This window comes from Carettochelys insculpta, chromosome 2 (assembly GCF_033958435.1).
Source record: "Carettochelys insculpta isolate YL-2023 chromosome 2, ASM3395843v1, whole genome shotgun sequence".
Classification (NCBI taxonomy): domain Eukaryota; kingdom Metazoa; phylum Chordata; order Testudines; family Carettochelyidae; genus Carettochelys; species Carettochelys insculpta.
Window position 1 is genome coordinate 199,651,761 of NC_134138.1, and position 17,585 is coordinate 199,669,345.

Below are 17,585 nucleotides of genomic sequence, written 5' to 3' on the forward strand. Positions count from 1 at the left end.
GTACACCGGTTAATCCAAGCCTGCCTAAAACAGCTCACTGGCACAGTAATGACTTATACTTTTTTTTTTTATTTTACCTTCAAAGTGAGTGAATGTTGTAGTGCTGTATATATAGTGGTAGTAGAGTCCATAAAACTTTGCAGGCAATAAATTACTTTAGAAAAATCTATACTCAAATTGATATATTTATTCATGCTTTTGCAGAGAGCTCAATTCAATCAAATTACTTGAGCAATGGAATTAACCTGTGAAACAAACATGCATCACTGCTCCTGAATGTATGTAGAAACTAAATTTAAAGGGCATTTTTGGACAGATTAATGAATATTACCGAGCATTCATTTGCAATTGATGGAAACCTCTGAAAAATATATTTAGATATAATTCTGCTTATAGAATGCTGTGTTTCTTTTTCTGAAGGGAAATTTGCATGAAAATAATATCCTTGTTTTAACAAACACCATAGTTCCTGCTGGTTATTCACATCAGCCCAATGTATTTTCAAATAATATATATTAAATGTTTTATAATAGTCAAGTACAGGTTGAGCCTCTCTACTCCAGCACGCTGACTGCTGTTGAATGAGAGAATTTGCTGAACAACAGGAGGTAAATATTATTTAGTAACATTATCAACACTTCCACTGCTTACTGGGCTCTTAGAAGGCATGTAGGGGTAAGTTACAGCTAAATATCAGCACAAAACACTGAGAACCAGGACTGGTAGCTGTAAACAAACTTTATGGGATCACAGGAAACTTGGCCGCACCCATGACAAGTGGTCATCCAGCTAACTAAAATCATGCCGGATTAAGGATGTTGCCAGACAAGAGAGTGCTGGACTAGACAGGTTCAATCTGTAGTACTATAATTCAGTTTTAAAATAACTCTTTTAGTGATCCAAATACTGGGAAAGGCATATGTAGCATAATTTCTAGGAAAAACAGACATTTGAGAAAGTAGAATTTGGCCCCCGATGTTCTTAAATACACACATATGTGGGGATAAAATCCTCTAGGTAAATATATAGAGCCAGAGTCATTTAAGGAGTGACTCAGTCGACGTTTTTGCTGTCACATCAGATATGAGTTTGGCCAGTGTAAAACAAACATGATCCCTTTCTTTTAAACTACAGTGGAGCTGTTGCTCTATTAACTATGCGTCAAAGCACTTAAACATTTTGGAAGCCAGGAAGGCATACTATATGCTATATATAGCACATTTGGCAAATGAAATTTAATGTGGGTAAGTGTAAGGTAATGCACATTGGAAAAAATAACCCAAATTACACGTACAACATGATGGGGTCAAATTTAGCTACGACAGATCAGGAAAGGGATCTTGGAGTTATAGTGGATAGTTCTCTGAAGACATCCACGCAGTGTGCAGCGGCAGTTAGTAAAGCAAATAGGATGTTAGGAATTATTAAAAAAGGGATAGATGATAAGACAAAAGATATCATACTTCCCCTATATAAAACTATGGTACGCCCACATCTCGAGTACTGCGTGCAGATGTGGTCTCCTCACCTCAAAAAAGATATATTGGCATTAGAAAAGGTACAGAAAAGGGCGACTAAGATGATTAGGGGTTTGGAACGGGTCCCATATGGGGAGAGGCTAGAGAGACTGGGACTTTTCAGTTTGGAAAAGAGGCGATTGAGGGGTGATATGATAGAGGTATATAAAATCATGAATGGTGTGGAGAAAGTGAACATAGAAAAATTATTTACCTTTTCCCATAATACAAGAACTAGGGGTCACCAAATGAAATTGATGGGTAGTAGGTTCAAAACTAATAAAAGAAAATTTTTCTTCACACAGTGCACAGTCAACCTGTGGAACTCCTTGCCGGAGGAGGCTGTGAAGGCCAGGACTCTATTAGGGTTTAAAAAAGAGCTCGATAAATTTTTGCAGGTTAGGTCCATAAATGGCTATTAGCCAGGGGTAAAGTATGGTGCCCTAGCCTTCAGTACAAGGGCAGGAGATGGATGGCAGGAGATAAATCACTTGATCATTGTCTTCTGTTCTCCTTCTCTGGGGCACCTGGCATTGGCCACTGTCGGCAGACGGGATACTGGGCTGGACGGACCTTTGGTCTGACCCAGTATGGCCATTCTTATGTTCTTATGTTCTTATATTTTAAACACAAAGCAGGATCTGGCTCATTATCACAGGCATGAGGAGGATGGAGTGTTTGAAGTTCCTTGACCGCTTACAGATGACATTAAACAAAATTTAAAAGTGAATTCCTGCACTACTCCTGGTTTGTGTATGTTCATAGTAATTACACAGTGTGTGCTACACTTCAGGAATCTTTCCATCCTCTAGATTACCCCTATTTATAAAACAATCTAGGAAATGTCACCCCCATATGAATTGTATATGACTCCACCAAAAGCCCCATCCTGCCCATATATATATTCATCGTTGGGAATGAGCACTTGTCCAGAGACAGATCATACCAGGATTTCCCCACCTCCACAGCATTTTAATTAGAGTTAAAAATTGAGTGAGATAAGAAAATAAATTCCCCCACCCCGCACCAAAAACCTTTTTTGTTTCACTTCTCTTTACCAAACTACATTTCAGGGTGTCTAAAAATATATGCCACCTGGGCTGTACAGCGCTACAATGAAAACAGTCTGATTTTAAAAGATACCAAGCTAATTTCTAGCACTGAAGTCTGAACGTTTAATATTCTTCATTTAAAAGTAAAAGAATTAGTATTACTCTCCCAATTGTTTACTGGGCTGCCTTTAACTTTGTCTTACATTTTTATGCATCTTTCAGTCTTAACCAGAAATCACATACATTAGTTTATTGTCTGTATCACTCTTTGAGGGGAATATTTTTTCAACCTATAAAAAATGATTTTTACTTATTTTCTTATAACTTCTAATTAGACTGAGCCATTATCTAATAGACCCTGGTATTCGGTATAATGAATGGTTCAAATAGGAGAGGCAGACCCCACGGAGGATGGATAGATGATACAACAGATTGGTGTGGAGCTAGTCCACAGAAACTAAGCCACTCCGCACTGGACAGGAAATGATGGAAAGGAATAGTGAGAGAGGCATCAGACACCAACAGGTGCTGAGCACATGGTTATTGATGATGATGATGATCTAATAGACCATAGATACATTTCCAAGCAGGTTAAATTCAGAGAGAAACAGCACAACTTATGTGTCCAGAAACAAACTCTGATCTAGCCTTCCAACCTACCAGCTACAAAATGTCCTGCTTGCAGTACCCCCAGAAAAACACATACTTTGGCAAATCCTAGTGCTTGAATATGAAGCTCTTGATGACAATCATTTGAGCAAGCTTATTAGCTAAGTAGCTCATTTTTCTAAAACCAGTTACTTTTTATATATGGGGAGTTACGTTCTTGAATCAATAGTTTTATGGACTTGGTTCCTGTTTGTTAGTCTTCACAGCGACTTTCCTTCTTCACTCTCAAGTCCCCTTGCACGAGGCCTTTAGTTTCAAGCACACCTATGTTCATCTGTTCCAGTAACCACAATAAAAACTCTCTAGCCCCCTCCTGAGGCATGCAGGACTGTATGGAACTTCTCTTTGGAACCAATTAAGGGCTTGTCGCCATTACACTGGGGATCGACCCTGCAGCCATCAATTCACCAGGTGATTTATCTCATCTGCTGATAAATCAATCTCTACATATGCTCCCATCAATGCCAGGAGTCCACCAGGATAAGAAGAGTAGCTGGAGTGGATGGGAGAGCAGCCCCACCAACCTTACTATGCACAAGACACCACAGTAAGTACATCAAGTTCAGTTACATTATTTGCATAGGCTATCTGAAGTCACATAAATTAGACCAATGGCAGGGGTTAGTGTAGAATGGCCAATTCCAGGAGTCCAAGTTCCGTCACAAGGATCACTAAGTATTGGAACAGGGTCAGGCCAGCAAACCCCAGCTGGAAGACAGACAAGGAGAGCAAGCAGCCTTTACAAAAGACAGCAGCGGGAGTAGCTCAATGGGAGAGTACCTGGGCTCTCCTCCTGCAGCAAGACTAAGGCCCTGATCATGGCAAAGGGGGAAAGGACTGGCCAGCCTGTCCAGGCTGGCAGAGGTGGATTGTAGCCTAACCCCTCCAGCAAGAAGGGAGCAGCATGGAACCATGGCGAGATCCAGGGGTACCCTGCTACACTATGGAATGTTGCCTCTCTGTCCAGAACGCACTCTTTCTGTTGAATCCACGACACGAGAGAAAAAGCTAAGTGGCTTTTCATAAAGAATGTCCCATTTAGTAGCCTTGGCTAGCAGCTACAGGGAAATCATGCAATTCCACCTCTGGGAATTATGAGTGAGAGGAACTATTAAAAAAAAAAAGCCTTGTGAATTATAAGTATATCCAGAATCCCAAGGCTAACCCTCAAGGACCCAGTCCCGCTGATTGTCAGATCAACAGGAAATCTCCCACCAATTTCAAGAAAAGATCAAACCCAGCAATGTCTCTTAGAAGCAGTGTTGCCGTGTGAACAGCTGAGACCTCTAACAGCCCTTCCGGAGAATTCAGTAATGTTTCTGTAGCAAGAGAAATACCGCTGCCGTTCGATACAGAAAACTCTCCTTCCCTCTCCTCCACTGCATTTGATCCAAGCTACTTTTGATACTTAATACAACATACTACTGAGTCAGGACAATGAGGGGTGGGGGGCATCGTCACACACATTTAATTACAAAGTCCGTATAGCAAAGCATAGGCAGGCCTGATTTTCAAGAAGTAATGAGCACCCACAAATCTCAATGACTTCAGTGGGAGCTGCAGATGCTCGGCAATCCTAAAAATAAGACCTCTATTTCTTTTTTATTGAAAACTCCTGGCATAATATCACACGGATACAGGGAAAGAATCAGTCTTCCAATTTACCATAAAGTAGCTCTTTACACCTGCAAACTTTAATTAACATTAACGCCTGCAAACAAACTTAAATATTCAGAGGTCTCAGTTTCATACTCCTTATGGACTCTTAAAAACTCCACTCACATCAGTCTCATTCACATCCATAAGATTACTCAGGTGGGTGAAGTTAGACATGGGTAGGGTGACCGTATGTCCCTATGCCCAATACAGAACACCTGGTAAAATTCCTTATATTCAAGAGAATTCAATGACAGTTGGTTAGAATGAAGCAGGACAAATCAGGTTGATGGAGTCCCCATTAAAAAGAAATACTGCATAGCTGGGGCCTTTTTATTTACCTTCTTATCTTTAAGATTTGCACAGAGAGAGGTGACACACACACATTCCCGACATCTCTCTCGCTCAGGGATGGTGGTGACTGACCTACCTGACCCGCCTTTTCCTGCCCAGTGTTCTCCACGCTCCATTCCTGGCTCGGCCCCTGGGATGGACCCCACTTGTCCTGGTACCTGATGCTGCATCTTCTCAAGGCAACATGTGGGGGATATGCAGGCTCACACGCCTCCTTCCCCAGATTTCTCCCATGGCTCACACCAGAACATAGCAACCAGCAGCATTTTGGCACTATGTGTGGGAGGGAAGGGATGGGAACTGCTTCCAGCAGCCAGAGCAGTGATATAGAGCAATCTGGATCCTTTGGGAAGCTGGACTTCTATGAGCAAAACAGGTCTTCACAGAGCCAAATGCAAGGTGCTACCCTAGCCCTGAAGCATGCAGGCCACACTGCTGGAACGGGGAACTCTACCCAGGCAAGCAGTGATGGTGAGAAAGATTTAGGGGTCATGCTGGGCAAACCACTCAACAGGAGCTCCCAGGGCAATTATGTGGCACCTATGGCTAAAACCACCATTGGACATATGAGCAGAGGAGTGAGCAGGGCAGGGAGGTGACACTATCAGTGAAAGTGAGATGCACGGGGAGGCAAGAGAAGGCATTGCCTTCCCAAAATTGCCTACATTCCCCAGACACCCGGGAGGGCTGGGGCCGCAGTGTGGCTTCCCGGATCTCCAGATGGCCAGGATGGATCAGGCTAGGGTGAGGTGGGATTTTATCCATGGAAGAAGCGGGGGAAGTTGCTGAAGGGCTGGAGCCTCAACGCAGGGCTGGGCTTGTCTTCCCCAGCTGGGTCTTCACTCATCGCCCATGTGAGATTGTATACTTCAGTCTGTTGTAGGGGATACATTTAAAAAAGATATTGGAAAAAATGCATATGGAGCAGCAAAAAGCCCAATGTTTTGAGAACTGAAGAAAAACAGCTTCTTATGAGCTACTGGAAGGACACCAATCTTTTTAGCATCTACAAAGGAAGGCTGAGAGGTCACTTCATTGAAATGTCTATCTGCCTTCCTGGAGAGAAAATGTCAGGTATGAAAGAGCTGTTTAACATCACAGAAAAAGGCAGAACAAAACAGACAAATTCATATTAGAAATAAAGAATAAATATTTTGCAGTGAGGATGAGTCACCCTTGCAATGACCAAAATACATGATGAATTCTCTATTTCTTGATGTCTTCTAATGAAGACTATATGTCTTTCTGGTGCGTGCTTGGATCAGAACTTAGCTACTATGATACACAGATGGACTGAGGCATTCAGGGGTCAGATATGATCTTCTAATGGCCTCTTCTAGGCTTAAAGTCTACTAATTAATGAAAAAACCGATTGCAGAATAGGGAGCAGTCTTTGTGCCTTTACCGTGCAGCCAGCTTGATCCCCAGATTCAGCAGTCATTAAGTGAGATGATCCAGGGGAAGCCACTCAAACTTTCAAAGAAGTTGGCCAGCATCAGGACACCAGCGTTACAAGGGAGGGGTGGGTGTGGCAGTGACATCACAAAGGCCTAGCGTAGGACTTCAGCCTACTGGGGGACAGAGCTGGGGCGGTGCTGACCTCATAAAGAGAACCTGACATCAGCCAGGCAGGGCAGAGGTGCAAGTCAGGGGCAACCTCAGACACTCCTGTGACTTTGTTGCAGCAAGGCTCTGTCTCAAGAGCTCTTCCTGCAGCTGAGAGAGAATTAGGATTAATGTACATGAGTAGGAGGAGGAACCTTGGCGTTTTCTCCTTCCCCACTACTGAATTTGTAGTCCCCGTTTAGCAGGTAAGAGCTTCAGAGAGGTTCGGAACCTGCTCAGTCTGATCCATCTGTTACCAGCTGAATTCTAGGCACAGAAATCACTAGGATAAGGTGATTAGATTCCCTACCAAGGACTTTGGCCCATAGAATGATGGCGGGGGCTGCAGTTTGTCCTTTTAGGTTTCCCTTTTCCTTCTTCCCTTTCTCTTGCTTCTTTTCCTGCCCTTTTCCATTCCCCTCTGCCTCCACTAAAGGAGGGTCGTGTGTGTTAGGAGGGTTTGCTGTGACTGTGGGAGGCCCTCAGAAAGTGGTGAGGCTACAAGCATCCTCAGAGACTGATCACTTTCAGTGGTGACCTGGGTCTTCCTTTTGGACTTCTTCTGAGACCCCTCTGCCTGCCAGCTCTCAGAGTCTCCATGTGGCCAAGCAGGTGGCAACTGACAGGGAAGACTAAGGTCCTTCTGTTCTCTTTCAAGACCGAAAGAAAAAGCCTCAAGCAATCAGGAATTTGATTGTGCTGCTCCTCTGCAATTACTGTCTCTGCACAGTTACTGATTCTCTCTGATCAGGACTTTTTTTTCTGCCAGAACGCCACAGAACAGTGTTCTGGCACCTTTTTGCCTGGAGCCACCATTTTTAAAAGGCAGCTGACCAGCTCCAAGTCGCATGTGGCTCTTTAAAGAGACATTTGTGGCTGCTGCTGCTGAGGCTCCCTTCTGGCTCCCAGGGTCCTGCTGGCTGAAAGAGGACTCAGTGTAATTGGTTTAAACAAACCAATTACATTGAGTCCTATTATCAGCACAGCAGGGCATTGGGAGCTGCCCCGCTGTGCTGCATGTGGGGGAGCCAGAGGGAGCCACCGCAGCTGTGTGGAGACGGAAGGTAAGTGATGGTGGATTTGTGGCAAGGGGATTTTAAGCCTGGGGATGGGAGTGGCTAGGTCCCTGTGTATGTGGGGAGGGAGCTCAGGCCCCATGGGGGAAGCTTCTCAGGCCTCACTGGTGGGTGGCTGGACCCTGCTCGGGGGGGGAAGTGGCTCAGGCCCCATGCAGGTCAAATTGAGACCTGCCAGAGAGGGGCGGATTGGGCCCTGCATGGTGGAGGGTGGCCAGCTTAGGCCCTGTGCAGTGTAAGGCCAGCTCAGGCCTCGCATGGGGGCAGGCCTGGCTCACGTGCAAATTGAATGGAGCCCCTCCGGGGGTGCAGCTTGGGTCTCGCATGGTGGGGTGGCTCAGACCCTGCCTGGAGCAGCTCAGGCCCTGCGTGGGTCGATTTGGGCCCCACCAGGGGCCAGCTTGGGCTCTGCATTTGGGGGCTTGCTCAGGCCCTGCGGTGTGGGGGACAGCTCAGGCCCCACTCAGGGTGGCTCAGGCCACACTGGGGGGGCCAGCTTGGGCCTTGCGTGGCAGGGTGGGCCTGTTCAGGCCCTGTGTGGGTTGATTTGGTAACCACATGGGGGTGCAGCTTGGGCCCCACGCGGGGTGGGGGTGGCTGGGCTCCACACAGGTAGCTTGGGCCCCACAAAAGTTGCATTTGGCCCTGCTGGGGTGGGGGCAGAAGCTCAGGCCTCGTGGGGGGGGGGCCAGTTGCAGCCCCGCATGGGTCAGTTTGGGCCCTGTGGGTGTCAGTGTGGGGACTGGCTCAGGCCCTGCACAGGGGAGAACAGTTAAGCCCCCGGGGAGGGGCTTGGGCCTTACACAGGGCAGTTTGTGCCCCATACAGGGGATGGTTAAGCTGCCAGAGGATGGTTTGGGCCCTGCTGGGGGGCAGCTTCGGCCCCCCCCGGGGTGGTTTGCAGGAGAGGGATGCGTGTGGCAGTGACATCACAAACATCTGTGGCAGGACCTCAGCCTATTGGGGGACAGTGGAGGAGGCGGTGACCTCACAGGGAATCAGTAGCATTAAAATGGACTTGGCAGGCAGCTGATGTCTGCAGGGTCCCTGGGCTGGGGCCTGGAGAGGAAGGTAGGACTGGGCTCCTCCCCGCCTCTTCTCTCCCTCGGCCCTCACATTAGGAACTGGAAGGAAGTAGCCTGGATAGTCCTCCTAGGGACAGGAGGACTTGGGCTGAAGTGACCTCCTCTCCTTCCCTTCCCTTAGCACTCAGCACACTTCCCCAGACAAGGGAATCTGGTAGCTCTGCTATGACTGTCCATCAGTGACCCAGGCAAGGGGATCGACCAGCTGGCCAGGGAAGGGATTTGCCAGCTCTGCAAACTGCTGCTATGCCAGCGGTAAGGAAACGCAGGTTGGACGTGCGACCCAATAGAAAATTAACACAGACCAGGCTACCCAAACCCTGAAGAAATGATCCACCTCCCATTTGAGAGTGTCCCATTGGGCAACAGCAGCCCTTTTGAAACTCGCCAAGTCCTCTGAGATTGGTCCCAGCTAGAGGAGGAGTCTGTCCCTTTCCTTCTCCCCCTGCTTCATTTCAGATCAGCTCTCTTCCACAAGCACCAAGAATACTTCTCCCACCATAGTTTGCCCTGTTATGCTGTGGGGCCAGAGATGCAACCCAATGGAAATGGAAGAATGCAGCCACCAAACCCAGAGAGAGAATTCTTATTATGAAAAGCTAAGGCACAGCTGTCACAGGGTAAAGGAGGGAATGGAGGCAGGAACTCCTCCTACAATAGGGTAGGGGAATCTGGCACTGGAGCTCACTAGACAGGAAGTCAAGTCCATCCCAGGGTGCCAGTTGCCCATTAATCCTCCCTGATATCTGGGGGCATGCAAGTCTCTGACAGCCTCGATCTCCTGAGACAGGAGGACATCACGGCTGTGCTGGTACATGAGCTCCATGCTGCCTGATGCTGTCACCAGCTGCCTGAAGCTCTGCAGAGTCTGTGTACTTTAGGGTGCCTCTGATGTTCCTGCATGCTAGCTCAGAAAAAAAAAAAAAGAGTAAATCCAGGCACTGCCAGCCACTGCTGATTGACAGCTAACAGCAGCTGGGAGGATCTGGGGCCAGGAAGCAGGCTGGCGGGGCTGTTGAAGAGGAGTGAAGAGACAGAAAAGAACTGAGGTCTCCAGGCTGCTAGAGAGCCATCCGAGGACAGTGCCCTAGTTAGGAGCAAAGAGGCCAACAGATCAAAGCCCCAGACAGGCCTGAGCACAGAGTGAATTACCAGATTCCTGGACATGAGGAGTGGACTGACAGCCCTGCTGAGCCGAGTGAGCCCGAGCCACATCCTCCCCAGTTGGGCCAGAGGATGCACCTTTGCACTGACACACGACTTCCCAGAGCCAGACAGCTCCGGAAAGGGAGAGACAACAGAGAACCAGAGGCTGACCCAGGGAGATGCTGAAGAAGGTACAGCAGGAGTCCTGGCTGCAGGAGAGATTCTGCGAGCAGCAGCTGCCCCAGGCCTGAGAGCAGAGGCCAGGCTCTGCCTAAGACTACAGATTCCTTTGCTCTCACCTGTGGAGGATCCTGGGTGAGGCATGTGGCCATACACCAAGTGGAGAGGAAGGACCCGAGCTCCTCCACTGTGGAAGAAACAAAGCTTCATTCTGCGTTTGGTTAGAAATTGTCAGAGACTCTTTACTAGAATATACAAGCAGCTGCAGGGGAGAGCACCAACTGACAGAGTTTCCCCTCGCCAGTGATAGGTGTCTCCCTGAACACCAATTCAGGAAGATATATATATACTTTAACAAGTAAAGAAAACAATAGTCACGTGGCTTAGTAACAAACAAACTTCAAAGCTCACTCTCCTAATTAATGGGAGCTGGCACTGCCTGGGCCTGGCTTATCTCAAAGCTGCTAGACATTATCAATATGCTAGTAGCATCAGCATCTCATCTCTCGTCTCCACATACCGTCAGTGTAGTACCCATTATTCTTTTCAGGCCAGGCTATAGCTTGACCAAACTTTTACTAGGCCTCTGGTCTCTCGCTTCCACAACACCAATCACCCATTTCGTAGAGGGGACCCAGACCCCTTTTCCCTCCACTGGGGAGGAAGACAGGGTAGAGACATGAAAAGCCCTGTGCCCTGACCCATTCACAGGAACCGGAGGTGGGCTGTAGACCCTTATTTTTGTGGGGACATTGGACTGGATATTTTGTTGCACTCTGTTAATCTAGAACTCAGTTGGTGAACCAGCCTGAGGGCCAAGGCATCAAATCCCCCTCTTATCCCCATTGGAGCTGGTATATGGGAGGCAGCTCGACAAGATCCTAGATGTCCTCCACAAGATATGGGAGGAGCCAGACCCTGTAATAACCAACGTGGTACAATCTATGTTCTGTCAGAGGGAAAATGTGGAGGTTGTAGTGGGAGAACCTGCTGTAATTCATTTTTTCTCCTGTCTTTGCTTTCTGAGCCTTGAAGATGCACTCAGGTCATGTTTTCAGCCTCTTTGCTGCAAACCAGAGGACCTGAAACACTTTTTACGTGACAGCTGAGGGTGCATTTACATTACAAAGGATACGTTGACATGGCTGTGCCAGTATGGTCTCCCACCTGAGATGCAGCTGACATGCACAGAAGGAGTTTTTCTGTTGGCATGACAACAACATCTCCCCAGACAAAGTCCTTTAGACTCATAGCTTGAGCAGTCATGCCTAGCAGTCAGAGCAAAGGCAATCAGAGAGCAGGATTCAGAGACAGAGCTCAGAGCTGTGGTCCAAAAGAAAGCCAAAAAGCAGGTCTTATTGACTCTGACTTTGAGGGCAGAAGGGACCATTGTGATCATTTGGTTTGACTCCCTGCACATTGCAAACTACAGAATCTCATCCATACCCTCCTGTAAGAGAACCACAGTCTGTGACGGAGTAACTGAAGTCTTCAAATCATGATTTAAAGATGTCAAGTTATGGAGACTCCACCATTTACACTAGTTGAAACCAGGAAATGACCCATGTGCTATACTACAGAGGAAGGTAATCTTCCTCACCCAACCCCCAAGGTCTCTGCAAATCCAACCCTTTGGAAGTTCCTTCCCAACCCCATATATGGGGTCAGTCAGACCATGAGTATTTTTTCAAAGCCCACCAGCTAGCACCTGGGGAAAAAATTCTGTAGTAACTCCTGGGTTTCAGTGTTTGCAGGATTGGAACCTAAGTGTCTAGTTCATACAAGGACACCTTTAAAAACTAGCAAGTTCTTCTCAAAGTAGCTACTTGAGGTTACAGTTATTTCACTTTTAATCTCTGAAGGTTATTTTTAAATCTTTTTAAAAGTAGACGGTTGCACTTTGTTCTTTCCGCAAGCTGAGCTGCTCACTCGATGGGAGAGCTACACATGAAGCAGTGGTCTGCAATGTGCAGGCAGCAGCCAGAGCACCAGAGACATTCCTCTGCCTGCTGCTGTTTGGTGGCAGGGGAGGTAATGAGGACCAGCAGGTGACAAATGCACTAGAGCTGAGAGTCATAAGTGCTCCTGCATCCCAGCAGTCAGAGCTTCTTTGTCTTTTACCTCTCCAATTACTTGTTAACCTGCCCCTCACCTCCTGTTTTCCTCTTTCTTCAGTCATCACCGTCCCACCCCTCTGGTCCCTGTTCCTTTCTTCCCTCTCCTGTCCACTCTTCCCCTCCCACCTAGATCCCGATTTCCCCCTAAAATTCCTCTTGCTAAATCTCCTGATTTCAGTTGGCATGTAGCCTGAATTCTACCTCCCCACCCAACCAATTAACCTGCTGGCTGCCTGTGATATATGCAGGTAGCAAATGGGTGCATCAGGCCACCTCAGGCCCTGATTCTCCTCTGTATCAGGTTTTTCCAATTTTCAACAAAATCAGTAGAGTGCTACCCACCGATGCCTAGAACATCACCTGACAGTGACAGGCTGCAGAGTTCCCAACTTACCTCTTTACACAGACAAGCAGAACAAAAAAGCAGTCCAGTAGCACTTTAAAGACTAACAAAATAATTTATGAGGTGATGAGTTTCCGTGGGACAGACCCACTTCTTCAGATCTGAAGAAGTGAGTCTGTCCCATGAAAGTTCATCACCTCATAAATTATTTTGTTAGTCTCTAAAGTGCTACTGAACTGCTTTTTTGTTTTGATAGTATATAGACTAGCACAGCTTTCTCTCTGTTACGAGACAAGCACAAATGCTATGAAGTTGGTCCAGGAAAGCAAGGCCCTACCCAAACAAGTGCTTGATATTTAAAGGCTTAAAATTATTTGAGAAACAGATTGCACTCTTGACTCAGTGGCCTCACTACCAAACTGAGAATTCACCAATCACTTAAGATCATAACATGAGGTGATCATCTGTGCTTCTTGTACGTAATTTCTGCCAACCCACCTGCCCCATCCTTGGGACTGTGGCAGGTAAGCCCTTCTGGTGCTTAAATGCTATACATACCCAGGGTACCTTATGGAGATACACATCTCATAGAACTGGAAGGGACCTCAGGTGATCATCTAGTCCAGTCCCCAACACTCTTGGCAGGACTAAGCACCATCCCTGACATCTATTTGTCCCGATTCCTAAATGGCCTCCTGAAGGATCAAACTCACAACCATGGGTTTAGCAGACCTGCACAAAGTGTCTTTAATATTACTTCTTGCCATATACTCCAGGTACAACACACTATAGCCTCAGACAGATGGGCTCCAGGGGTGGGGCTCAGTCTTTTGTACTGCTTGCTTTCTTCTCCCAGTCGTCCTGATGGAGAGTGAATTAGCTCATCCTACTCCCTTCTGGTATAAGAGATGCCCCACTGCATTTCCAAAGCCAATAAGACTACTTAACTGCCTCCTACTCTAATTGCTCCCAGTGCTTAGCCTTCTCTAAGGTTGTGGCCACACTTGGCCAAAACTTCGAAATGGCCATGCTAATTGCCAAATCCAAGAATACTAATGAGACACTGAATTGAATATTCAGCGCCTCATTAGCATTCACACGCTTCCGGCCACGGCGCTTCAAAAGTGTTGCTTTCAAACGCGTGCGGCTTGGCGCAGCTACACGGGGGTCCTTTCTGAAAGGACCCTGCACATTTCGAAATCCCCTCATTCCTGTCATCTGAAAAGAATAAGGGGATTTTGAAATGTGCAGGATCCTTTCAAAAAGGACCCCCATGTAGCCGCACCGAGCCGCGTGCGTTCAAAAGCAGCGCTTTTGAAGCTCCGCGGCCGGAAGTATGCGAATGCTAATGAGGCGCTGAATGTTCAATTAGCATTCTTCAATCTGGCCATTAGCATGGTCATTTCAAAGTTTTGGCCAAGTGTGGCAACAGCCTAAGTGTCACTACAGGGTGCTGGCGGACTCTGTTTATAATAGCCAATAGCACCCTGTCACATCTCTGTAGCTTCTTACATCTGAGGACCTCAACAGACTTAATTCATTATACCCCAGAATGACCCAATGGGGATTGTTCCTTGTTTTGCAGCATTGTTCCCGGGGGGTGGATTAAGAACAGGTGGGGCCCTGGGACAACACGGTCGCAAGCTCTCCCAGCCCCGATGTATTACAATATTAATGTAGCTCCATTATTTATGCTGTAAAATCTCATTTGTGCTTATTATTACTCATGATGCATAATAAAATTACACAAATTAATTTTAAAATAAGAATGACATGATGCATTTTTTTTGTTCCATTAAAGCCAATTGTTTAAACACAATGAAGTTATGGAGCCTCAGGGCCCCGCATGCCTCCAGGTCCTGGGGCAACTGCCCCTTTTGCCCTTGTGTTAATCCATCCCTGATTGTTCCTACCTTCCATATCCTTAAATGATTTACAGGGTTAAACAATGAAGTTAGATGTTAAATTATAAAACAGCACAGAAAGACATAGGAAAGAGGCATGCCTTCAAACACGCTCTTAAAACAGGCAAGATCTAAAGAGGCAAGCACAGATTAGGGGACCCAGATACCATTGTTGTGATGAGCACAATGCAAAGACAAAGTAGAAGGGTGGGTGCATAGATCTAGGCGCAGGGACAACAAAATGTGGAAGGGCAAACACACGCCACCAGCTGCCTCCAAAGCATAACAGGGAGAGTTAACAAGAAAGTAACGTGGAGACACTGAGCTGGGGACAGTCTCTTAGCTAGTGAAGCCTCGGTAGAGACGCATTATAGAGTCTTTGCATTATGCTGCTCCCTCCTGACCATATTTGGCTGGTCCATCCCTGGACAGTAACACAGTTGATATGGAAACCTTCTTGTACCTTCTTCCTTCCAGGGCAGGTCAGATAGATTAGGGCCTGTATCCCTTGTGCTAAAAAAAGAAAGGTTACTCACCGTAGTAACGGTGGTTCTTCGAGATGTGTCCCCGTGGGTGCTCCACATTAGGTGTCAGGCTCGCCCGGCGCCGCAGATCGGATCTTCCAAGCAGTTTCTGCCGGACCGCGCATGCGCCGGTGCGCGCCGCTCCCCCGCGCGCTCCCGGCCATGTGCGCGATCCGGTCCCCGCCAGTTCCTTGACCAACCGCCTCGGATGCTCCTGCAAAACACTAAACAGAGATCCGGAGCGGGGAGGATGGGCGGGTAGTGGAGCACCCACGGGGACACATCTCGAAGAACCACCGTTACTACGGTGAGTAACCTTTCTTTCTTCTTCGAGTGTCCCCGTGGGTGCTCCACATTAGGTGACTACCCAGCAGTAACCCAAGATAGGAGGTGGGTAATCGGATTATGTGCAGCTTGTCCCCGAGAGGACCGCTGCCAAGAGACGGGTATCCTCTTGGAATACCCTGTGAAGGGCGTAATGTTTGGCGAAGGTGTCACAGGATGACCAGGTCGCCACTCTGCAAATGTCTTTTAGCGCAACGCCCTTGAAAAAAGACTGTTGATGCTGCCACCGCCCTAGTGGAATGAGCCCTGGGCGTGGCCAGTAAAGGAGTCTTTTTGAGTTTGTAGCACATTTTTATGCAAGATACGATGTGCTTAGAGATTCTCTGCGAAGAGAGACATTCTCCTTTTGATTTGGGAGCGATAGAGACTAGGAGCCTATCCGTTCTCCGGAAGGACTTGGTCCTGTCCATATAGAAAGCTAGCGCCTGCTCACGTCCAGGAGGTGTAGGCGCACCTCTTTGTTAGAGTTATGAGGCTTTGGATAAACAAGGGTAAACAATAGGTTCGTTAGTATGAAACTCAGAAAGAAACTTTAGGAACAAAGGCTGGATGCAGCCGTATGGTTACCGCCTCCTTGGAAAAACAGCGCAGGGCGGCGTTGCCATAACTGCCTCAAGCTCGCTCACCCTGCGAGCTGACGTGATTGCGAGAAGAAAGGTCGTCTTCATCATAAGGAGGCGGAGGGAAACCGTGGCCAAAGGCTCAAACGGTGGTCCCCTTTTCGCATTAAGCACCAGGTCCGAGTTCCACAGAGGTGGAAGCGGTTTCTGAGGGGGGTATAGGCTTACCAGCCCTTTGAAGAACCTGGTAACCATGGGATGGGCGAACACCGTGTGCCCTTCCTCTTCGTGTCTGAACACCAAAATAGCGGCCAGGTGGACCTGAAACGAGGATAGCGAGAGTCCTCCTCTCTTGAGGTCCAGTAAATACTCTAATATCACAGCCATAGGCACCGAAAGGGGGCTAGCTGTTTGGTAGAACACCATGCCGTAAAGCGAGTCCATTTCTGCTTGAAGGTCTTCCTGGTGGAAGTCCTCCTGCTACTTTCTAGGACTTGCTGCACTTCCTCCGTACATGTGCTCTCTAGGGAGCTGAGCCATGGATTAACCACGTTTGTAGTCGCAGGCTTTGGGGGTGCGGATGCACTATGGACCCCTGGGCTTGCGTGAGCAGATCCCGCGCCACCGGAGGGGACCTCAGTGGCCGGTCCGACATGCGCAGGAATAGGGGGAACCATTGCTGTCGGTCCCACGTTGGGACTATCGGGATCATTCAGGTTCCTTCCCTCCTGGCTTTCTGCAACACTTTGTGGATGAGCACTGTGGGAGGGAAAGCGTAAAGCAGGGGGCCCCTCCATGAGATCGCGAAGGCATCCCTCAGGGACCCCCGTCCCAGTCCTGCCCTGGAGCAGAATCGTGGGCACTTCTTGTTGTGCTGAGTAGCAAACAGGGTCTATCTGGGGAAAAACCCCATGCGTGGAAAAATCGGTTGCAGCAGATCGGGACGGATCTGCCACTCGTGCGTGAGTGCGAAACGCCTGCTCAGCTGGTCTGCCTTCACATTGCGAGCGCCTGGTAAGTACGAGGCTTTCAAGGTTACATTGTTGGCGATGCAGCAGTTCCACAACCGGACTGCTTCTACACATAAGGCACGGGACCGAGCTCCTCCTTGCCGATTTATATAAAAACATGGTGGAGGTATCGTCTGTACTGATCCCGACTACCTTGCCTTTCAGTTGGTCTCGAAAGTGTCTGCAGGCGTTGAACACTGCTTTGAGCTCCAGTATATTTGTGTGCAGTGACTGCTCCATAGAGGACCACAGCCCTTGCGTCACCTCTTCGCCCATGTGTGCTCCCCACCCTATGAGGGGGGCATCTGTAGTAAGAAAAACCAATACGTGTGGTTGGTGGAAGGGTACCCTTGTTAGCAGGTTCTCTGGGTTTACCCACCATTGCAGGGATTTGCGCACCTCCGTTGTGGGCGACGCCATCCTGTGAACAGTGTGTGCTGCC

General features: G+C 47.9%; 1 protein-coding gene across 1 annotated transcript in view; it reads right to left on the reverse strand.

Moving 5' to 3' along the window:
- The window catches only part of SH3BP5 (SH3 domain binding protein 5), a 95,773-nt gene extending 85,263 nt beyond the window's left edge, over window positions 1–10,510 (reverse strand). The window contains exon 1 of the mRNA XM_074988303.1: window positions 10,460–10,510. Coding sequence (XP_074844404.1) covers window positions 10,460–10,492 — 33 coding nt within the window. The 5' untranslated portion in view covers window positions 10,493–10,510. The remainder of the gene's footprint in view (window positions 1–10,459) is intronic.
- Window positions 10,511–17,585: the final 7,075 nt, after the last annotated feature.